Source organism: Acinonyx jubatus, chromosome B4 (genome assembly GCF_027475565.1).
Source record: "Acinonyx jubatus isolate Ajub_Pintada_27869175 chromosome B4, VMU_Ajub_asm_v1.0, whole genome shotgun sequence".
Classification (NCBI taxonomy): Eukaryota; Metazoa; Chordata; class Mammalia; order Carnivora; family Felidae; genus Acinonyx; species Acinonyx jubatus.
Genome location: NC_069387.1, coordinates 72,591,890 through 72,616,257, shown reverse-complemented (window position 1 = coordinate 72,616,257; position 24,368 = coordinate 72,591,890). Strand labels below are relative to the sequence as shown.

Here is a 24,368-nt window from a genome sequence, read left to right as displayed (position 1 = left end):
GCAAACATAATATTATCAGCCTCGCTTTCCCTTCCCCATGAATGCATGGCTTTAATGTGAGCTTCCAGTTGCAAGGAAACTTACTATATTTATTATAGGCAGATATGAATGGTGTTTTGATGTTTTAAAATCTACTGAGAAGAAACTATGAAAAGAAGGAAGAGGGTGATCATTTAAGAAGTTATAATTAAACTGTGTATTTTGAAGGATGTATTTTCTATAGACACACTTATCTTTATAGACATGCGAGTTATTTTAGGTATTTTTAGTTGATACAGATAGAGGACTGAACTAGGTAAAAGGGGACTTGAGTTCAATGTAAGATGTGTAAATGTGGGCAAGTCTCTTTCTCCCTGTGATCTTTACTTCTTTCTCTTTATGACATATCCATCAACTTATTAGTGGGGTCAACTGAGAACTGAGAAAGTTAATGCTCTTTGAAAACTGAAAAATCTCATTCAGTAAGTGTTTGAATTTGACTAAATTCATTAGTTTATTGCCTGACCTCAATAGTGAAGTTCTCTTGTGCAAACTTACAATCTATTTTTGGTGACTATTTACCCAAAATTCCATCTCAAATATATTTAAACTAACAAACTTAACTTGCGTTGTGTGCAAAGTTTATTTTCTAAAAATATGTAGGAAGAAATAAAAAACATTGGAAGGAGTAAGTTACATATATTTATAAATTACGATTGCACAAAACAATAATTATAATTTCCTTTGTAGTATAAAATCTATGTAGAACTAAGATGCAAAGCAAGAACACAAAAGTCAGGAGGGGTAAATAGGTTAAAAGATTTAAGGGTCTAATAATATCATAGGACTGGTAAAAATAATGATTTGTATAATTCTTTAATAAATCAAGGATATATGTTGTAAGCTCTAGGATAACTACTATCAGAATAAGAAAGTAATGTATAATTTGCCAAGTTATTAGAATGAGGACATTAAATACTAAGAATTTTTGAATAATTTAAAAGAGAAAAAAAGCAAGAAAGAAGGAACATAAAACAAAAGGAAGAAAGGAGCATAAAACAGAAGAGCCTAACTGAAAATTTAAAATAAGATGGTGCCCAGAAACCCAATTGGGTCAGTGGTTACACTGCATATAAGGGAAATAAATTTGAAGTAAAAGATATGATTGTTAGACTAGGTAAAAAACAAAAACAAACCCCACCCAACTGTATGCTTTAAACATAATGATCAAGAAATGTTTAATGTATAAGGAAAGACAAACCACGCAAACAAAAACCACAATGAAAAAGCTCGGATAGTTCTACCAATATCAGGCAATATGAATTTTAAGGCAATAAATATTATCAGCGATAAGGAGAGATGGTTTGTAATTATAAACGGGTCGATCCAATAGGAGGATACTACAATCCTATATCTCTAAGCACCCAATAGCATTACTTTGAAATAATTCAAGCAAAAAATGGACAGAAAAAGGAACTATGTCCAAATCAACACTCGCAGTGGGAGGGATTAATATATCTTTTGCAATAGCTGATAGAACAAGCTAAAAATTTAAAAAATCAGTAAGAATTGAATAACGGCACAATTTGCAAACCAAATGGTAAAACTGAACCTACTAATGACCAGTTATATATATTTCCAGTGTACATAAAACATTTATTAAAATCACTATAATGTAATATAAAGAAAATTTCGGGGCACCTAGGTGGCTCAGTTGGTTGAGCGTCCCACTCTTGATTTCCACTCAGGTCATGATCTCACATTTCACTGGTTCAAGCCCCACATCAGGCTTTGCATTGACAGCGTGGAGCCTGCTTTAGATTCTCTGTCTCTCTGTCTCTCTCTCTCTCTGTCTCTTCCCCCCGCCTCTCCCTCTCTGCCCCTCCCCTGTTCGTGCTCTTTCTCTCTCAAAAATTAACATTAAAAAAAATAAAAGTCTCAAGAATTTCAAATTATTTAAATCTTTCAGAATATCTTCTCTGGGTAGGAGGAGCTAAGATGGCAGAGTCATAGGAGGAGCCTAGGCTTGTCTCCTCCCTTCAGCACAGCTAGATGAATATCAAATCATTCTGAATACCCAAGAAATTGATCTGAGGACTGACAGAATAAACCGCACAATTAAAGGGAGAGACGAGGCAACGTCATAGAAGGTAGGAGGTATGGAGATGTGATTTGGGGGAGAAATGGATCATGGGTGCTGTAGAGGAGAGGGAACCCTAGTCCCGAAGAAAGGCAAGAGAGAGTAGAGTGCACAGGGGATCACACGAAGAAACCACTTCCTCAAAGCCATTGGCTAGGAAAACGAGAGGGGCTGATTTTCGTGAGTTTTTACAACCAGCAGGGATCAAAGACTGGAGTTGTAGAGGTCTGGGGTGTGGCTGGTGTGGAGCTCTGAGGGCACTGCAGTGCTGCTGTGAAGGCAGCAGATAGCCTGGAAGCAGGTGGTGCATTTGGGGACCCCCTGGCATGCAATGGGAGAGACAGGTCCCCCTTCTTTGAGTGCATTTGGGAGAAGTGGCATTGCCTCTTCAGGGACAAAGGAGCCAGCAGTCACCATTACACTTCCCCGCCCCTTAGCATAGGCACAGAGACACCTACTGAGGGCAGCTAACCTGAACACAGGCTTTTTGCTATGCTTTACTCCAAATGCCATGCCCCTGTGCTTTGGTGCCACTGTCCTTCCGGGGAAAAACTGCATCAGTCCCAGCATGGTGAAACTCACCTCCAGAGGACCAGTGCAGATCCACCATGCCATGCCAGGATCCTAACAATTAGGTTTTTAAGACTCAGCTGGCCTGCCTTGGATAGGACACAGGTGCACCGTGCTGCCAGGCAGGCAGATGGCACAGACACAGACAGAGTGAAGACAGGGAATTGAGGGATGCCTGGGACACATGAGGGGAGATTGTTCACTCTTCTGGAAGGGCTTCTTGGACAGTGGCAAGCACAAACTCCCCTCTCTGGGGATGTGGGAGACGGCTGGTACCTTTTTCTCCCCCACCCCTCAGCATAAACTGACTTCAGAGAGCAGTACGGTACCAATAGTAAATTGCTTACACGAAGCCCCATCCCCTGTGCTCTGCAGGTGTTACTTTTCTTGGAAAAGAAAAAAAAAGTGCCTGAGAACCAGAGCAGTGGGCCCATGCCCCAGATAACCAGAACAAACCCCCTGCATGCACCACAACTACTGACCATACAGTCGTGCAAAGCTTCAGCTGTAGTGGAAATAGCATCAGGTCTCTTTTAACAAGCAGACCAGAGCACACCTAGTTAAAACTTACCACACTCTGGCCTACGTCCAAACACTCTCCACTGCAGGCAAGGAGAAACTCTGCAGAGGACTGACCTGAGGGAAAGAGCAGCCAAAATACAGCTGTGGAGTGCACACAGCACACACCAGCAATACTTGCTTGAAGTACCAGGCCCAGGATAGTAAGTAACCTCTTCTTTATAAAGCCATTACTCTCAGGAGCAGGAAACATAACAGGCTTTCCTAACACATAGAAGAGGGCAGAGACCTAGATAAAATGCTAAGATGGAGGAATTCATCCCAAAAAAAAGAACAAGAAAAGGTCACACCCAGGGATGTAATCGAAACAGATATAAGTAATATGCCTGATCGAGAATTTAAAGCAGCAACCGTAAGGACACTACCTGGGCTTTAGAAAAGCATAGAAGACACCAGGGAGTTCCTTATTGCAGAGATAAAAGACCTAAAAACTAGTCAGGCCAAAATGAAAAATGCAACGACTGAGATTCAAAGCCAACTGGATGTAATGAGCATAAGGATGGAAGAAGAACAAGAATGAATAAGTGATATAGAAGATAAAATTATGGAAAATAATGAAACTGAAAAGAAGAGAGAAAGAAAAATATTATATCACAAATGTAGACTTAGGGAACTCAGTGATTTCATAAATCATAATAACATTCATATCATAAGAGTCCCAGAAAAAGAAGAGAGGGTAAAGGAGGCAGAAGGTTTATTTGAGAAAATAATAGCTGAAAACTTTCCTAATCTGAGGAATGTAACAGACATCCAAATCCAGGAGGTACAGAGAACTCCCATCAAAATCAACAAAAGCAGGCCAACACTAAGACATAACATAGTTAAATTTGCAAAATATAGAGATAAAGAAAAAAATCCTAAATGCAGCAAGACAAAAGAAGTCCTTAACTTACAAGGGAAGACAAATAAGGTTAGCAGCAGATTTCGCCACAAAAACTTGGCAAGCCAGAAGAAAATGGCATGATATATTCAATGTGAGGAATGGGAAAAATATGTAGCCAAGAATGCTCTATCCAGCAAGACTGCTACTGAGAATAGAAGGAGAGATAAAGAGTTTCCCAGACAAACAAAAACTAAGGGAGTCTGTGATCACTAAACCAGCCCTGCAAGAAATATTAAAAGGGACTCTTTGAGTGGGAAAGAAAGACCAAAAGCAACAAAGACTAGAAAGGAACAGAGACAAACTACAGGAACAGCAACTATACAAGTAATACAATGGCACTAAATTCATATCTATCAATACTTATTGTGAATGTAAATGGACTAAATGCTCCAATCAAAAGACTGGTGTGTCAGAATGGATTAAAAAATAAGATCCAACTATATGCTGCCACAAGAGACATATTGTAATCCTAAAGACACCTGCAAATTGAAAGTGAGGGGATGGAGAACGATTACCATGCAAATGGACATCAAAAGAAAGTCAGAGTATCAATACTTATAGCAGACAAACTAGATTTTTTTAGATGTTCATTTATTTTTATTTATTTTTAACAGAGAGAGAGAGAGAGAGAGGCAGAGAGACAGAGACACAGAATCAGAAGCAGGCTCCAGGCTCTGAGCTGTCAGCACAGAGCCTGATATGGCGCTCAAACTTATGAACTGTGAGATCATGACCTTCACTGAAGTTGGACACTTAACTAAGACACTTAGGTGTCCCCAGACAAACTAGATTTTAAGCCAAAGACTGTAATAAGAGAGGAAGAAGGGCACTATATCATAATAAAAGGGTCTATTCAACAAGAAGACCTACAAATGTAAATATGTATGCCACAACATGGAGGCACCCAGATATATAAAACAATTATTAACAAACATAAAGGAACTCATTGATAATAACACAATAAGAGTAGGGGACTTTAACACCCAATTTATATCAATGGACAGATCATCTAAGCAGAAAATAATCAAGGAAACAATGGCTTTGAATGACACACTGGACTGGATGCACTTAACAGATCTATTTAGAACATTTCATCCTAAAGCAGCAGACTACACATTCTTTTTGAAGGCACATGGGGCATTCTCCAGAGTAGATCACATACTAGGTTGTAAATCAGGCCTCAACAAGTACAAAAAGATTGAGATCATACCATGCATATTTTCTGACCACAATGCTATGAAACTTGAAGACAACCACAAGAAAAAATTGGAAATACCACAGATACATGGCGATTAAAGAACATCTTCCTAAAGTTTGAATGGGTCAACCAGGAAATTAAATATAGGCCAATATCCCTGATGAACGTGGATGCAAAAATTGTCAACAAAATACTCGCAAATTGAAACCAACAGTATGTTAAAAGAATCATTCACCACAATCAAGTAGGATTTATTCTTGGGTGGCAAGCGTGGTTCAATATTTGCAAACCAATTAACATGATAGACCACATAATAAAAGAAAGGATATTAAAAGAACCACATGATCTTCTCAATAGATGCAGAAAAGTATTTGACAAAGTACAGCATCTATTCTCGATAAAAGCCCTCAACAAAGTAGAGATAGAAAGAATATACCTCAACATCATGTAGGTCATATATGAAAGACCCACAGCTAATATCATAGTCAATGAGAAAAAACTGCAAGCTTAAATAACCATTGTTATTTAATATTTAATATAATACTGGAAGACCTAGCTTCAGCAATTAGGCAGCAAAAAGAAATAAAAGGCATCCAAATCAGCAAGGAAGTCAAACTTTCACTATTTGCACATAACATGATACTCTATGTAGAAAACCTGAAAGACTACACCAAGAAATTGTCAGAGCTGATACACAAATTCAGTCAAATCTCAAAATATAAAATCAATGTTCAGAAATCTGTTAGATTTCTATACACCACTAATGAAGCAGCAGAAAGAGAAATCAAGGAATCAATCCAATTTACAAGTGTACCAAAAACCATAAGATACCTAGGAATAAATATAGCCAAAGAGGTAAAAGATCTGTACTCTGAAAACTATAAAACGCTTATGAAAAAACTTGAAGACGACACAAAGAAACAGAAAAACATTCCATGCTCAGGAATTGGGAGAACAAATATTGTTAAAATGTCTATACTACCCAAAGCAATCTATACATTTATTGCAGTCTCTATCAAAATACCACCAGCATTTTCATAGAGCTAGAACAAACAATCCTAAAATTTGTATGGAACCACAAAAGAGCCCAAATAGTGAAAGCAATCCTGAAAAAGAAAAGCAAAGCTGGAGGCATCACAATTCTGGACTTCGAGCTACATTACAAAGCTATAGTCACCAAGACAGTACTGGCACAAAAATAGACACATAGATCATTGGAACAGAATCGAAAACCCAGAAATGGACCCACAACTCTATGGTCACCTAATCTTTGAATAAGCAGGAAAGAATATCCAATGGATAAAGATAGTCTCCTCAACAAATCGTGTTGTGAAAACTGGACAGCGAAATGCAAAAGAATGAAACTGGACCACTTATACTACACACGAAAATTTATTCAAAATGGATGAAAGACATAAATGTGAGATAGGAAATCATCAAAATCCCGGAAGAGAACACAGGCAGCAACCTCTTTGACTTCGGCTGTAGCAACTTCTTACTAGACATGTCTTTGGAAGCAAGGGAAACAAAAGTAAAAATAAACTATTGGGACTTCATCAAGATAAAAAGCTTCTGCACAATGAAGGAAACAATCAACAAAACTAAAAAGGCAGACAACAAAATGGGAGAATATATTTGCAAATGACATATCTGATATAGGATTAGTTTTCAAAATCTGTAACTAACTTATAAAACTCAACACCTAAAAAGCAAATAATCCAGTGAAGAAATGGTCAGAAGACATGAATAGACATTTTTCCAAGGAAGACATCTAAATGGCTACCAGACACATGGAAAGATGCTCAACATCACTCATCATCAGAGAAATATAAATCAAAACTACAATGAGATATCACCTCGCACCTGTCAGATGGCTACAATTAACAACACAGGAAACAACAGATGTGGAGAAAGGGGAACCCTCTTACACTGCTGGTGGGAATGCAAACTGGTGCAGCCAGTCTAGAAAATAGTGTGTAGGTACCTCAAAAAAGTTAAAAATAGAACTATCCTATGATTCAGCAATTGCACTACTAGGTATTTACCCAAAGGATACAAAAACACTAATTTGAAAGAATACACACACCCCTATGTCTATAGCAGCATTATCAACAATAACCAAATTATGGAGGGAGCCCAAATGTCCATGGACTGGTGAATGGATAAGAAGATGTGGTATATATACATAATGGAATATTACTCAGCTATGAAAAAATAAAATTGTGCCATTTGTGCATATGGAACTAGAGTGTATTATGCTAAGTGAAATAAGTCAGAAAAAGATGAAAACCACATGATTTAACTCATATGTGGAATTTAAGAAACAAAACAGATGAACATAGGGGGAAAAAAGAAAGAGGGAAACCATAAAACAGACCCTTAACTACAGAGAATAAACTGAGGGATGCTGGAGGGGGGGTGGGTGGTGAGATGGACTAAATGGGTAATGGGTATTAAGGAGGGCACTTATTGTGATGAACACTGCATGTTGGTGTCATACATAAGCAATGAATCACTAAATTCTACTCCTGAAACTAATATCACACCATATGTTAACCATCTGGAATTTAAATAAAAACTTAAAAGGAAAAACAAAAAAGAGAGAGAGAGAATATCCTCTCCAACCAACATGGAATTAATCTAGAGGTCTATAATAAAAATAGAAAAACCCAACTGTCAAAAAATTAAATGATACACTCAAAATAATCCATGAAGTAAAGAAAAAACAAATTAGGAAATATTTTAAACTTAATAATTAAAAAACACATTTTAAAACTTGTAGGAAAAAGCTAAAATTATGCTTAGCAGTAAATATATAGTCTTAAATGCATATATAAAGGTCTAAAAAATCTAAAACTCAACAATTTAAGTATTAATCTCAAGAAGCTAGAAAAAAGAGCAGCAACCAAACCTAAGGAAATAAATCATAAAGACAGAAGCTGAAACCAAGGAAATAAAAATTGATCATATTATAGAGAAAATTAACAAACCCAAAAGTTGGTTCTTTCAAAAGATTAGCAAAATTGATAAAGCCCTAACAAGACCCGTACTTAAAAAGTAGGCAAAACAGAAATTAGCAACAACAGCAGTGAAAAAGAGGATATCTCTATAGATTGCACAATAAAACTATTCTAAAAACAAGTCTTCAGATAAATTTGATTATCTGGATGGAATGGACGAATGATTTGAAAAACACATCTTACCAAAGCTGATAGAAGAAGAAATGGAAAATATGAATAGTCCTGTATATATGAAAATCATGAAACTATTTTTTAAAAACCTTTCACCAAAGAAAACCCCAACCCAGAGAGCTTATCAATGACTTCTGTCAAACACTTTAGGATAACACTTTTCCTGTATAATTCTTCAAGAAGGCAGAAACAGAATCATAGCTTCCAAGACTTTTCAAACAATGAGAAGAGCAGAGACTTGACTTTGAAACTTTGATATTCTGAGAAAAAAAAAATTGCAAACCCACTTTTCTCATAAACATTATTAAGAATATTCTTAACAAAGTATTAGGAAATCAGATCCAAAATCCAGTGATGCAGTAAACTGAGTGCAGTCTAGTCTAGGTGTGCAAGGATGGTTTGATTTAAAAATCATAATGTTTACCACCCTCACGAAAAAGGAGTAAATTCCATGGTTATTTAAAATGCAGAAAAAACATTTGATGAGTTCAATATTCACTTGTGATGACAGCTTTTAGCTAACTAAGAATAGAACTCTCTTAATGTGATGAAGAAGAACTACAGAATACCCATAGCAAACATCAATCTCAATGGTAGAATATTGAAAACTAAGTCATGACTAAGTCATGAATAGCCACCGTGACCACTTCTAGTCAACACTGTAACTGGAGGTCTAGCCAGTGCAAAAAACAAGAGAAAGAAAAATCATGGAGATTGAAAAGGAAGCAATAACCTGTCATTTCCAGACAATAAGATCATGCATGTAGAAAGTTTCTAAAGAATCTATAGACAAACTCTTAGAATTAAAAAAAGAATATAGAAAGGACACCAGATATAGTCAAAATACTAAAATTGTTATAAATTGAATAAGTGTATCCCCTCCAAAATTTATATTTTTAAATGCCAACCCCCAAGGTGATGATACTAAGAGATGGGTTATTTGGGAGGTGATTAGGTCATGAGAACAGAGTCCTCATGAACAGGATTAGTGCTCTTATAAAAGGGACTTCAGAGAAAGCCCTCACCCCAAGGCAAAAAGCCACTATCTATGAATGAAGAAGGTTCTCACCATACACCAAATCTTCCAGCACCTTGATCTTGGACTTTCCAGCCTCTGGAACTGTGAGATACAAATGTATGTTGCCTGTAACCCATCCAGTTTATGGTATTTTGTTATAGCAGCCCAAGCTATGACATGAATCATATTTGTACACACTGGTAATAAGCAAATAGAACATAAAACATATCTATAATAGCATCCAAAAATTCAGACACTTGGAAATAAATCTAATTAAAAATATGCAAGATTTTTAACTGAAAATTACAAAATACTATTCAGAAAAAAATAAAGGAGAGTCAAATAAATGGAAGTCTATACATTGTTATGAATTGGATGATTCAATATTGTAAAAATGTAAGTTTTTCCCAAACTAATACACACTTCTATGCACTTGCAACCAAAATCTAAGCTGTGGGGTCTTTTTCCCCAGGAATTTATAAGTCAACTTCAAAATTCATGTGGAAATGCAGAAGGCCGAGAATAGCCAGAGCATGCCTGAAGAACAAATATGGAAGACCAACACTATGAGATATCAGGAAATACTATTATAAAGTTATGGTAATTGGGGCTGGCTCAGTTGAAGGAGCATGTGACTTCGAGCCTCATGTCAGGTGTTGAGATTACTTCAATAAATTAATAAACTTAAAAAAATTAACCAGTAATAAATAAAGCTATGGTAATCAGAACTCTGTGGTACTGGTACAAGAACAGTAACTGTCCAATGGAAGAGACCCACATGTGACCACGTGGTCTGTGACAAAAGTGACCATGCAGTACAGTAGGGGAAAGGATGTTCTTTTTAATAAATCATGCTGGAACAACTGGATATCCATGAAGGAAAAAATATGTATTGCCTTCTACCTCACATTACACACAAGAATCAATTCCAGGTGTGTCTTACTCTGTCTGGGCTCCTATAAAAAAAAATACCATAAACTTTGGTGTCTGGTGAGGGTCTGCTTTCTCATTCACAGATGGCATCTTTTTTACTGTGTTCCCATGGCAGAAGGTGATGAAGGCTCTCTCTGTAGCCTAATCCCATTCATAAGGGCTCAACCCTTATGAACTAATCATATCCCAAATGCACTATCTCCTAACTCCACCATTTTAGTTAGGGGTTAGAATTGCAGCTTAAGAATTTCAGCAGACCACAAATTCAGATCGTAGCGAGATGGATTGGAGAAATAAATTGAAAGGTAGAACAATAAAGCTTTTGCTTTTTAAAAAATGTATTTGTTCATATTTTGAGAGAGATAGAGTGTGAGCAGGGGAGGGGCAGAGAGAGTGAGGGAGAGAGAGAATCCAAAGCAGGCTCCACACTGCCAGCCAGCGTGGAGCCTGATGTGGGGCTCAAACTCATGAACCCTAAGATCATGACCTGAGTGGAAACCAAGAGAGCTGGTCACTTAACCACCTGAGCCACCCAGGCACCCCGATAAAACAATAAAGCTGTTAGAGGAAAACATCTTTATGACTTTGGAGTAGGCAATGCTTTCTTAAGCGGAAATAAAAAGGAACAAACATAAAAGAAAAAAAAACGTGATAAACTTGACTATATTGAAACTAAGAACTTCTGCTCATCAAAGTGAACAAAATGGCTACCCACAGGGTGGCATAAAATATTAAATATGTATATTTATGTACACTTACATAATATATATGATGCAAAGAACCACAAATCCAGAATATATAAAGCATCAATAAGGAAAAGACAGCTTAACAGCACAATTGGCTAAAGATTTATAAAGAAGGATATGTAAATGGAGAATAACCATATGGAAAATTGCCCAAATTCATTAGTCCTCAGGCAAATGCAAATTAAAAGCTCAGTGGAATACCACTATCTACCCGCCCCCCCCCCAATGGTCAAGATGAAAAATATGGAAAATAATAAGTGCTGATGAGAATACGGAGGTATAGGTATTCTCATATAGTTGTGGGAGAATATATTTGTACATCCACTTTGGAAAACTGGTGTCACTACCTAGTTGAGTATGTGCATAACCTGTGGCCAAGCAAATACATTCTGAGGTATATAACCAATAGAAATGTGTACATTATGCTCATTAAAAGACATGTATTAGAATGTTCATGGCAACAGTACTTGTAACAGAAAAAACTGGAAATCGCCCATATGTTCATCAGTAATAAAATAGTGAAATCAATTGTGATTGAGTGACACAATAGAACACTACATAGCTATGAAAATGGTCTACAACTACATGCAACAATATGGACGAATCTCAAACTTAAGTTGAGCAACCAGTGCCAGACACAAAAAGCATATATTTCACTTATATAAGTATAAAAACGATCAGAACTCATCCATGTTGATAGAAGTCAGGAGAGTGGATACCACCAGGAGGTTAGTGCCTAGAGGGGAGCATGGGACCTTTAGAGTGCTGGTAAATGTTCTGTTCCTTGATTTGGGTTTCATTGACCTTATTTGGCTAACGTCTTCTGTGCATGCTCCCTGATTCTTGTCTCATGACTGCCTTTGCTGGAACTTGTCATTTTTTTTCTTCAGAATGGTTGGACAGAACTCAATTTCTGTTTATGTCTTTATTCATTTTACTTTCAATGTACATATTTACCATTACGTTTTCTTGAGGTTCTGCAAAATGCCTGAGTCTCAGGACTTAGTTCTGGGCACTGGCTTTTTCTCTCCAGGTAGCTCGACTGCTTTCTTTTATCTTTTTCTTTTCTTTTTTTTTTTTTTTTTAATTTTTTAAAGGTTTATTTTTGAGAGAGGGAGAGACAGAGCACAAGTTGGGGAGGGGCAGAGAGAGAAGGAGACACAGAATCCGAAGCAGGCTCCAGGCTCTGAGCTGTCAGCACAGAGCCCTGATGCGGGGCTCAAACCCACAAACGGTGAGATCATGACTTGAGCCAAAGTTGGACGCTTAACCAACTGAGTCCCCAAGGAGCCCGATCTGATATCTCTATCTGATAAGAGTTCTGTGTTCTTTATTCATCTGCCTCTTTTCTGTGTGACCACCAATGGATGGTGTTCTGCCTTATTTATTGATGATGTTATTTATGATGTTCTGCCTCTGCACAATCTGTTATTGTAGTGATGAAAAAAGAGGGAGAGGTTGCCTTTAATAAAAAGGGTAATTTTCTTATTGGGGAAGAAACACGAGGACATTGTTTTTCCTGTGTAACTTAGAAGTTCACCGCTTAACTGCATGGTACCTTGTGCCCAAGGATAACAGTGCCATATTCGGCCAATCTGAATATGTGGTCTTATTGGCAGACACACCTCTTTCGTGGCAATGGATTTATCATGCTATAATAGTCGATACAACTAAACATTAAATTCATCAAACGACCTACTCGTCTTCATTATTTTACACTCACATATATACACTCATGAATATAAACTTGGTTTCCCAAATCTTTTTTACAGGCAGAGACTATGATTAGGCCATATCAAGGCAAACACATTTTGACACTTAATGGGTAAATGCGTATTCTGCTTGTGCAAACAGAGCTAAGGTCCTCAGGGCCTTCCCAGGCAAGGGGATTTGGAAGAGAGGAATTTACATGTCCAATTGTTTTAATAACTATAATTGAGTAAATGAAAAATCCTACTTTTAGATAAATGTGGACAACTGCCACAAGAGCATGTTTTCCAACATCCTGCTATTTCTGTAAAGTAGGAAACGTCAGTGAGCAGACTCCTCCTTCAGCAACTTGTTCAGATTTGCCCCTGACCTCTTCTACACTACAGTAGCTCCCAAGGAAATCTTCCCTGGTTTCCTACCATGCATTTCTATCACAGTGCAAGTAACAGCATGTCAGAACTGTTCTCTGGAGAGAGGGATGATTGTTATGATTTTGTTTTCCCCTATCGTTCAAAACTCCTTTGAGTACTCTCCAGTGTATACAGAGATCGCCAATCATCACTCCTAGCTAAAGGTCTCCACCTAGGAGGTTCCCCACCGCATGCCAGCTTCAAGTCCCACGGGGCTTTGAGACGCCCAGGCCTGCAGACTGGCAGCTCATTCCAGTCTGCAGCAGCTGAGATAGTACCAAGAAGAACAAGGGAGGACTGACCCATTTACATTCTCTAAATGAGGACCTGCCGTACTCTGGTACAGCTCAGGGGAGCCACATAATTAGTACAAACATCACTGTGGCGAGGTACCTTTCCAGCTCTGTTTATTTTGTACACAAACCTAGCTTCAGTTCCATTGGGTCCAACAGACATTTGTTAAACATCTGTGCTGTGTCAGATCATGGCCGAGGCACCAGGGCAACAAGGATGAATAGGGCATGATGGGGACTCGCTGTAATACTCTTTTCCAGCCTTATCGTTCCCAAAGCAACTTTCTATGTCTCATCTCGGTCCTTGTGGAATCAGACAGTGCATATCCCAGGGCTAGATTTCCATCTTACAAGCGAGGAAGTTGAGTCTGAAAGACGAAGTCGCTTACCTAAGATGATACAGTTAATAAATGGAAGTTAGGTTCTGGCACCATAGCCTAGAAAGTTGATTCATTATTCAATGCTCTATTTTACGACATAACTTTTTTTTTTTTAACACATTGCCATTTGATTAGAAGGCATATGATTAGAAGGTGTTTAAGACCTTTTACCCGTGCCAGGAGACAGACTCTACTTTCCTTCCTTGTAATTCTTCCTTGTGAATGCCATGGATAAAAGGAACCATATTATTGTTTCTTAATTCTAAGAGATAATTGTCATCCCTGACCATTCAAATGGTTTCTCCCAAATAATATTTTTATTTACATCCAATTCTCTTTGTTGAATCAGCTCTTTGGTCAACAAGAAATGAGGAAGATCTAAAAATCTGCTTGTATTGGAATTTTCAATGCCCAAAATACCTATTCTGTTGCAAATATTTTGGCTCTTTGCTATATCCAATTTGAAATTGAATTATATACTGTCTCATATCCTATAATTATGTCAAATAACGCTACAAATTCCTAGAGAAGAACAACCATATGATGGCTCTGGGAGTGTGGCCAGGACTAACGATGTTTGCTGAATGGAATTTAAATTAGGGCTGACCCCTCTACTCCCTAATGGGAGGCATTAGAGCTAATGGTAGAGCATGAGATCAGAGTGACACAGAGTGGGGTGAGAGATCTGGTTCTACCACTAATCTTGGGCAACTTACACAAACCAACTCATTCCCACTGCCCTCATTAGAAAACGGGGATGTTAATGACCATCTCTTAGGGCCCTTGTAAGAATTAAATGAGAAGTCTGATGTATAGTGGTAAAAATGCTGTAAGTGTTAGGTCTCATTATCAAGCCCACTTCTTGGGTCTTTCCAGAGGTCTTTCTGCCTTCCCCTGTATGAATGCAATATTGCTTTTCACTCTCACAAACTGAAAGGTCAGAGTTCCAGAGTAAAGTACCCATGGAGCTTCCACCACAGAGAGCCTTGTATTTGCTGAAAATAACTGAATGAGTATTTGCAACGGTGCTGGCCATATGCTAGAGTTTATTATCTTTTCTCTCAACTTTATTTTACTTTATTTTGTGTTAATTTTGTCATCGCTTCTCAGCCTTTTGGCTAAGATCAAGTGTGTTAATTTTGTCTAGCAAATACTTATTGCTCCAAATCAGATATTTCTTTGAATAATCAGATACTACCTTTGGGAAAAGCGATCAAGTAATTAGTGCTACCGGAAATCATATTTTTTAAAGAACATAAAGTAGGAGCCTGAGTATTTCATATGGTTCTCCAAAGTGGGTTTGTTAAACATTATCCATACTTATCAGACACATAATATCAGCCCCCGTTTTGAGGGAGAGAATAGCATTTGGGAATTCAGTTAGATGATTCCCTTCAGGCTAATAAAGAGCAAAATGGAAATTAGAGCAGCTACCATTTATGACCAAAATTGCAAGAGGTAACCATAATGCTAGGAGCATGGCTTTGACACACTGAATTTTGTGAAGCAAATTTTCCTCTGTTTATTTCATTCCCAAAGCTGAGAATTTCAGGGCATTCAAACACACACACACACACACACACACACACACACACGCACACACACATCTGACTGTTTCTTTTCTCATTACATAACTACGACAAGCCATGCTCTTCCACTGTCTCGGTTCCTCACTACAATGGACTTATTCTTTGAGTAGAAACATAATTTGCCAGTAAGATCATGAATGGCATTCTCCGATTCTTTACATTTTTTCCTGTATTTCCAATTTTTCTACAATAAGCACATAGTACTTTAGGGCTTAAGAAAAAAAGGGTTTTAGGTAAAAAAAAAAAAAGAAGGAAAGAAAGTAAAGAAAAAAGGGTTTCAGTTGTCCTTTTTGTTTTGTCTTCTCATTGGAAAGCACACGGCAGCGTGGGGCCAGGGGTCATGCCACCTTCACAAAGGCTGGTCTGACAATGTGCTGAGAGAGAAGGATTCACAGCCGTTGGGAGTTGATCCCAATTAGTTGGGATCGGATGTTGATCTGACGATGAGCCCTAAATCTGGGAATGTGGACAATTGGTCAAGAAATGCATGAGTGACCAGTATGTCTCTCCTTCTAGTCAGGCTTACATGGCTCTGGCAGCATTTATGCGTCGCTATAATCCTTAGACTAAAGAGTAGTGCGTGGCACATAGTAGATGCTCAGTAAATATTAGCTAAATAAAGGATTGGCGTGCTAACACAGAACAGCCATGATTGTTTCTCACATCAGGGGAGTCAATTCGTACCTCAGAAATCAGAGGAGGGTTCTGCTCTCTGAAACTACAGTCCCTGAATATTAAATAGGAATCATGAGAAAACAGAAGCATTGAGGCACATACTTAGTCATAAGTAACTCTGAACAATTGCAAGCACTCACTGCACTTTGTCTTATCACAAAAGCATGTAAAAAGAAAGAAAGAAAGAAAGAAAAGAAGGAAGGAAGAAAGAAACTGCAGATAAGGAAAGAAGAAAGTTTTTAAGAAACTACTGTTATGACATAAGTATGTACCCTTCGCAGATGATCTTCAAAGGTGAAAAAAGGTGAATTTTGTTTATGTGAATTCTATCTCAACTAAACTAAAAAACAAAAGAAAGAATCTTTTCAGTCTATGTCCATGAAGACAAGAGATAGAAAGAGCAGATGACTGCGTGAGAATTGCTTAAAGAGTTGCCCCATTCTGGGCTCTCCTTGGATACTGGGTACTGACCAGCCCCCATTTCTAGCGAAGGCAGCTTCCAGAGAACCAACCCACCAGCTGACACAGGCCCGCCTGGAGCTCAGCGAGCACGGGGGTGGGAGTAGGGGCTGGTGCTCAAATCCCCATACGGCAAGTGACATAATCCTGGGTGTGAGATCTGGTTCTACTACAAGTCCTGGGCAATTCACAAAAACCAACTGGATGAGGCCAAAAGAACAGGCTGTTACAAGGGTGGTATATTTCCAGGGCTGGTGGGCAAAGGTATGTGTTTTCCGTGGGCCAAGGCTCCAGCTACAGTGTAAAAACCCTACGAAGAGCACTGCCCCCAAAGCAAGGTGACCTCAGTAGAAAGCTCCTGTGCGTGACATTCAGGTGCCTGGAGAGCTACAGACCCCAGTGAGCTGTCTCTGAAGAACACTGGATGTGTTCCCAGTTTTAAAAAGGAGGCAATGTTAGGTATCTGCTGTTACACCTTGTCACAGGATGTGTGTTAGAAACAAAGGAGACACAGAATGGGAAGGCCCTTCATAGGATATAAAGTGGTATAAAAGTGTTCATTCTTAATAAAAATGACTCTAAATCATAAACTAGCGTTGTAACAATTTCTTGTCTCCTACCTTGGTTTCCTTAAGTCTTTGATTACAACAGGACACATTCTGGAAATCACAGGGCTAACAGAAGCCTGGAGATTTCATCTACCTAGATCCCTGGTCCCAGGTAGGGGTTACTTCCAAGCCCAGTGGAGCACTCACATGTCCACACCTGCCTCGGCACACTAGATTCAGAATCAATCCACTTTCTACTATCCATTGGAGTCACTGAATGGCCCAAAATACCAAAAGATTGTGCCATGTGGAAAAGACCAGAAGAATATCTATCTGTCCTATTTTAAACTCCTGAGAAGGCAATTCAACCATCTGTCTTGGCAACCATTCCAGGCTGGAGCCACCCCGTCAGAAACATCTCTCTTCTGTTTAATCTAAATCCTTCAAATGGAGCTTCAAACTAATTTCATCCCATTCCCTTTTCAAATAATTTGGAGCACAGTTGTTTACCATCTGGATTATAGGATTATATAATGTTGCAGGGTTATGGTAAGCAGTAAATGAAATAATTCATGTCAACCACAGAGCTCAGTATCTAGCACATAATCATATATATTTATTATTACCACCATTATAGGTGCAAGGACTCTTTCAGTCACAAGTTACGTGACTACAACTCGAAATGATTGAAGCAGAAAGGAGGGGGGATGGGGTGCAGAATCTAACTAGAAAGGAAGTAAAAGCGTGTAGTGGCCTTCAGGTACTACTGGATCTAGGACTCAAGTCATGTTTGCTCTGCTCCTCTTTCTCTCTCTTCTCCTCCGTCTTTTTCACAAGCTTTTTTTTTTTTTTTTAATGTTCATGTATTTCTTTTGCAGAGAGTGAGAGAGAGCGAGTAGGGGAGGGGCAGAGAGAGAGAGAGAGAGAGAGAGAGAGAGAGGCAGAGGGAGACAGAGAATCCAAAGCAGGCTCTGAGCTCGCAACCCCCGACGCCGGGGCTTGAACTCAGGAACCGTGAGGTCATGATCTGAGCTGAAAACCAAGCCATCAGAGGCTCAACCGACTGAGCCACCCAGGCGCCCCTCTGACAAACCTTTTGAAGTATAGAGAGTAGAATGCCAGTCAGCAGACTCAACTCAAATAAGCCTAGAATAGGTTTCTCATTCCTCAGTTTATTTATCAAAAATTTACTGAATGCCAAGCACGTGTCAAGCAGAGTTTTAGGAGCTAAGAATAGAGCACTGTCTAAGACATTAAATTTCTGCCCTTGTGGAATTTCCCTTCTAATTGAAAGAGGGGACCTGGTAGGAGATACGAAATTATGTAGAAAAAGTTCCCCCCACAATGTAGGGTCACACTTCACAGCTACAATTAGGATAAATGCTTAGTTTTTTCTTCTCAAAGCCAAGTAAACCCAACCCTTAGAAAACTCCTTCCCTCTTGCCAAATGGCAGAATCTCAAGAATCAGGCCTTCGAATAGATAAATGTGTGTGGATTTTGAGTGCATTTGGTTTATTTATGCTGTGTAATCTTAGCACGATGTTTCTATGCCTGAAGCTATAGTGACATGTCTTTCGCTTCCATGGTTGAGTCCTTTTTCTTCTGAGACCACCTTCCCAAGGAGTACGGGACTTTCTTCCACCTTCATGGCTTCCTTGGAGTAGGATGCTAGTTCCTTAGTAAAACGTTACCAAAACCTGGTCATTTGTTAGTCATTTAGAAAGTTCATCTGAGTAACTCTAATTCCATTTCTCTGTGTTAACCATTCCAACTATAAAAATGAAGGCCTGGACACCAGGGTTTTTCAAGAACCCCAGGACGTACGGCCTAACTTTCAAAACGTTCAACCCCAGCCTCTCCTGGGAGCTCATAGCAAGGAAGCTTTCCTGAAGCATTTCAGGCTGTATTCTTTTTGGGATGAAATTCCACTTTTCATGAAACTGAAAGTAATCGGAACCAAGCTGCTCTCACCTGAAAACATCTTGATTTACCAGTGCTACTCCAGATTTATTCCACAAACAGGCTGACTAAATTAACAATGCACACAATTCTGCTTCAGTTTGGCACTGGCCTAGCAGATCTGTGCTACCACACAAATCCACTCATGACAATGTAGGGACCAATTCTCACGAAATTCAAGGTTGCTAAACTGTGGGGGGGGGAGGGGGGGGAGTTGGTTATCCTGACATCAGTTTTATTTCTTAATTTACAAGTTATGTGCCCTGCTCCTGTTTTCTCAACTTGGTCTGCTTTTCAGTTTTCCTATCCCTTCCGCTTTAGTTAGTTATCTCTTGTCAGGGCAGCAATTTATTTCCTTTAATCCACATATAATGGACAAATGGGCCATCTGGCTCAGTCAAATCCCATCGTTAAAACTGATCTCGGAATTAAACAAAAACGGATTTCATCGAAAAGCTCATCAGCCCCAGGCTCTCCACCTCTTATTTGTCCACCTGGCATTTTTTTTTCTTTTTTCTTTCTTTTTTTTTTTTTTTGGCGGGGGTGAGTGGGGGGTGCTGTCCACCCTATGTTGCACCTTTCCTAGCCTAGCATGCTTGAGCCAGGCATCCGCCCTGCCCTGCCTCTTAGGAGGTATGAAGAATCTTGCGCAGACACCCCTTCCAGGATCAGTCCCTGTTCGGCGTGAGCACATTTGCTCTCACTACCTCCCTACCCCAGCCCCCTGAAAGAAAGAAAGAAAGAAAGAAAGAAAGAAAGAAAGAAGAAAAAATCTGGCTCCAGGATTTTTTTTTTTAAAGCTTAATGCCCTCATCTTTGCATTCCAGCAGGGGGTCGGCCCCAAGCCTTCTTTTCTGCTCTTCTCCTTCACAGATTGGGCACCATCCCTGACGCCAACTCCTGAGTTGTGAACGGGATAGAACTTTCCCAGGGAGATGCGGCCTGTCCCCGCTGCGCCTTCCCGGCTCCTTTCCCCCAAGAGATCCTTGTCGCACCAGACGGAAAGTACCCATCCCCGTCCCCCACCAGATGTAGGCGGAGACGGAAGGTCACGTCTGTGTTTATTTTGTGAACCTGTAAAACCACCAGCACTGAGCCCCACGGAAGCCCCCTCGACCCTGGCCCAAAGAACAAGCTACAAGAGCTAAGGGGACCCGGGCGGCCGCGGCAAGTGGGTTCTTCAAGAGAGACAGAGACCTCTCCTTCCCTGGCCGGGCGTGCCCCCTTAACCTCTCCCCTCCCACCCCGTTCGGAGCTGGACTGGCGCACACAACGGGTGGGAACGGAGGGGGCTCGGCCTCTGGGGTGCCGCCCGCTCCGCCCCGTCCCTCCCCGGGGTCCGGGCTGAACCTGGAGGCGGGGCGGGAGGGGGGGCGGGATGTGGCGGAGAGGCCGCGGCGTGGGGGGGGGGGGAAGGGGGGGCGCCGGCCGCCGCTCCGATTGGCTGCGCCGCCGCCCCCTCCCCGCGCCGCGTGCCCCCCGCCACGCGCCCAGCTTGCTCCCGCCCGCGGCCTCCGAGCTGCTTCCAGCCGGAGGGAGGACGCGCAGGGGCGGGGCCGTCTCCCCGCCCCGCATGCGACCCGGCGCGCGGGGATAAAACCCTGGCGGCGGCGCGCGGGAACCCTTGGTCCCGCTGGCTCCGGAGCGCGGGGAGGCGGGGCCGGGGCCGATCCGCTGCCGGCGCCCCCGCCCCTCGGACCCGGCTCCCGGAGTGGGGCTCCCAGCGCGCGGACACACGACGGCCAGGGCGCCGAGGCGGTACCTTTAGCCGAGCGATGAAGAGAGCCTGGGAGACCCGACCGCAGCCGGCCGAGACGTTTCCTGCGCCCCGGGTGGCTGCCGCCGCCGCCGCCGCCGCGTGAAACTCCCCAAAGTTGAGAGCCAGCGAGAGGCTGCCGCCCGCCGGGAGCAGGAGGGAAAGGAACTCGGAAGATGCAGGAGTGACGGACAGAGACAGACAGACTCACGGACCAGCAGACACCACCGTTCGGCGGCCTAGCCCCAGAGCCAGTGAGGCTTTTCGGCTCTGTGAGTTGTTTTCTGGATGTTGCTCTGCTTCCTATGTATTTCCGTTCAGTTGTTTGTAGGATGCGTTTGTGTATTTTTGTGTCTGTCGGAGGGAGTTTAAAAAACGACGCAGGATGCACGTTAACAAAAATCCCGAATTTCTGATGCTGAGACGGTTGTGTTGACAGATTGTAACTGTAAATGTCTGTAAGCAGGGGGTAATAACCCAGCGGGGGGGAATTGCATTTCACGGTAAAAAGGCATCAGAGGCTCCCCAGCGTGAAACAAGCCTGCATTTCAAAAGTTACTGGGGAGAAAGCAAGGTATGACTCTGAAGGGTTAACTGGTGGTAGTTAACTTTGCTTTCTTGCCCCCCTTTCGAATATTGATTGTTTACCAGGTTCACTGGTGGGAAGCTGAGTTGGCGGAAAGACGCCAGGAAGAGACTTGGAGGCGACCATAATGTCTGTACGTTTACACACACTGCCCACCCTGCCTGGAGTTGTCAGACCGGGTTGCAGGGAGCTGCTGTGTTTGTTGGTGATCACGGTGACTGTGAGCCGCGGCGCCTCCGGGGTGTGCCCTACCGCTTGCATCTGTGCCACTGACATCGTGAGCTGCACCAACAAAAACCTGTCCAAGGTGCCTGGCAACCTGTTCAGACTGATGAAGAGACTGGATCTGAGTTACAACAGGATCGGGCTTCTGGATTCCGAGTGGATTCCCGTATCCTTTGTTAAGCTGAACACTCTAATAATTCGTCATAACAACATCACCAGCATTTCCACGGGCAGTTTTTCCACAACTCCAAATTTGAAGTGTCTTGACTTATCATCCAATAGGCTGAAGACCGTGAAAAGTGCAGTGTTCCAGGAGTTGAAGGTTCTGGAGGTGCTCCTGCTGTACAACAATCACATCTCCTATCTCGACCCTTCTGCTTTTGGAGGGCTCTCCCAGTTGCAAAAACTCTACTTAAGTGGAAACTTTCTGACGCAGTTTCCCATGGATTTGTATGTTGGGAGGTTCAAGCTGGCAGAACTGATGTTTCTAGATGTTTCTTATAATCAAATCCCCTCCCTGCCAATGCACCATATTAATTTAGTGCCAGGAAAACAGCTGAGAGGCATCTATCTTCATGGCAACCCATTTGTCTGTGACTGTTCCCTTTATTCATTGCTCATCTTTTGGTATCGTAGGCACTTTAGCTCAGTGATGGATTTTAAGAATGACTATACCTGCCGCCTGTGGTCTGACTCTAGGCACTCCCACCAGGTGCTTCTGCTCCAGGATAGCTTTATGAATTGCTCGGACAGTATCATCAACGGCTCCTTCCGTGCACTTGGCTTTATTCATGACGCTCAAGTCGGGGAAAGGCTGATCGTCCCCTGTGACAGCAAGACTGGTAATGCAAATACTGATTTCATTTGGGTTGGTCCAGATAACAGACTGCTGGAGCCGGATAAAGATCTGGAAAACTTTCACGTGTTTCGCAATGGAAGTCTGGTTATAGAAAGTCCTCGTTTTGAGGACGCTGGAGTGTATTCCTGTATTGCGATGAACAGGCAACGCCTGTTAAATGAGACTGTGGATGTCACAATAAACGTGAGCAACTTCACCGTGAACAGATCCCATGCCCATGAGGCATTTAACACAGCTTTTACCACTCTCGCAGCCTGCGTGGCCAGTATCGTGTTGGTACTTTTGTATCTCTATCTGACGCCCTGTCCCTGCAAGTGTAAAAGCAAGAGACAAAAAAATGTTCTCAACCAAAGCAATGCCCATTCGTCTATCCTCAATCCTGGTCCTGCTAGTGATGCCCCCGCTGATGAACGGAAGGCAGGTGCCGGTAAAAGAGTGGTGTTTTTGGAACCCTTGAAGGATACTGCAGCAGGGCAGAATGGGAAAGTCAGGCTCTTTCCCAGTGAGACGGTTATAGCTGAGGGCATCCTAAAGTCCGCGAGGGTGAAATCCGACTCAGATTCAGTCAATTCTGTGTTTTCAGACACACCCTTTGTGGCATCCACTTAATTTTGTGCCTGTATCTGTATGGTATAGTAATTTAACTCTCCATACTTAACTTTCTGCGCAGTCTGCAAAATAAACAGCAGGACCGAAATGGTGTCGTTTTGCATTTTGAAATGCAACCCAGTGGTCTCTTTAACTGGTTAAGAGGAAATGTGGTAACGCACTTTTGGTTCCTCAATGTGCCAGAGAAAGGTGGGGTTGTTTTCCAAAGTGTAAGTTCTAGATGACAATAGCTTGGTCTCTAGCACCACTGATCATTTCAGAGCTGGTGTGGAGGTGACATTGTCTTTTTATTCAGGATTCTTGACAGAAAAAATAAATTTCAGTGAATTAGTGTTCCTTAAGAAGAGACTTTACTAGCTTATTTAGGACCAAAGTTATTTTAAAGACAAGCATCCGTGTCCTATTTCATTTTTAAAAGCTGTAGAAGGAAGAACAGTACTTATAAAACACAAAGTAAGGTTAGATTAGGGAATAATTCAGCTAATTTCATACTTGAGACCACGGTGAACAGACGACACTGATAAAATGTGCCGGATAATGCCACATCCCATATGGTGTTAGATAAATAGTGCAATAAAGGTACATTTGTTTGTCTTCTTTCCATTCTGTACATTCCTTATCCTTGAACAAAAGACGTTATTGAAAGTTGAAAGTCATCATTCGTTGTTGCCATAAATATGTAGGCATCAATACCAAAATGTCTGAGTAACTTCTTAAGCCTTTGTCCTAGCTGACTGGTATTTGTTTATATGCTCGTGTATATGTAAATCAAATTATATGAACTATTAAATAGATTCTCCTGTATTGTGCGCTGGACATTTGAATTAATGTAAATACATGTATTGTGTGAGTTGACGTTCTGTTTTATTGGGCTACGTAAAAACATAAATCTAAGATGTTCTATGTGATTACGCTGTTCTACTTTGTCTCGAGCACCCTCTCTAGCAGATATCTCTCCACATTTTTTGGAGTTACGGTATACGTTTATTTTGTCAAAGGGGGAGAAAGGCTCTAAAGTGTTCTACCCAATTTATACCTTCCATATGACATTTTACTCTGATACCATTATGCA

The 24,368-nt window shown here is 41.0% G+C and overlaps 1 protein-coding gene across 1 annotated transcript; it reads left to right on the top strand.

Annotated features, from left to right (window-relative positions):
• The first annotated feature begins 20,857 nt into the window (after positions 1-20,857).
• Positions 20,858-24,146, top strand: AMIGO2 (adhesion molecule with Ig like domain 2). Its single transcript, XM_015065826.3, has 2 exons — positions 20,858-21,289; positions 21,669-24,146. Exon 2 carries the CDS (start codon positions 21,731-21,733, stop codon positions 23,294-23,296), a length of 1,566 nt encoding a protein of 521 aa, XP_014921312.1. The 5' UTR covers positions 20,858-21,289; positions 21,669-21,730; the 3' UTR covers positions 23,297-24,146.
• Positions 24,147-24,368: the final 222 nt, after the last annotated feature.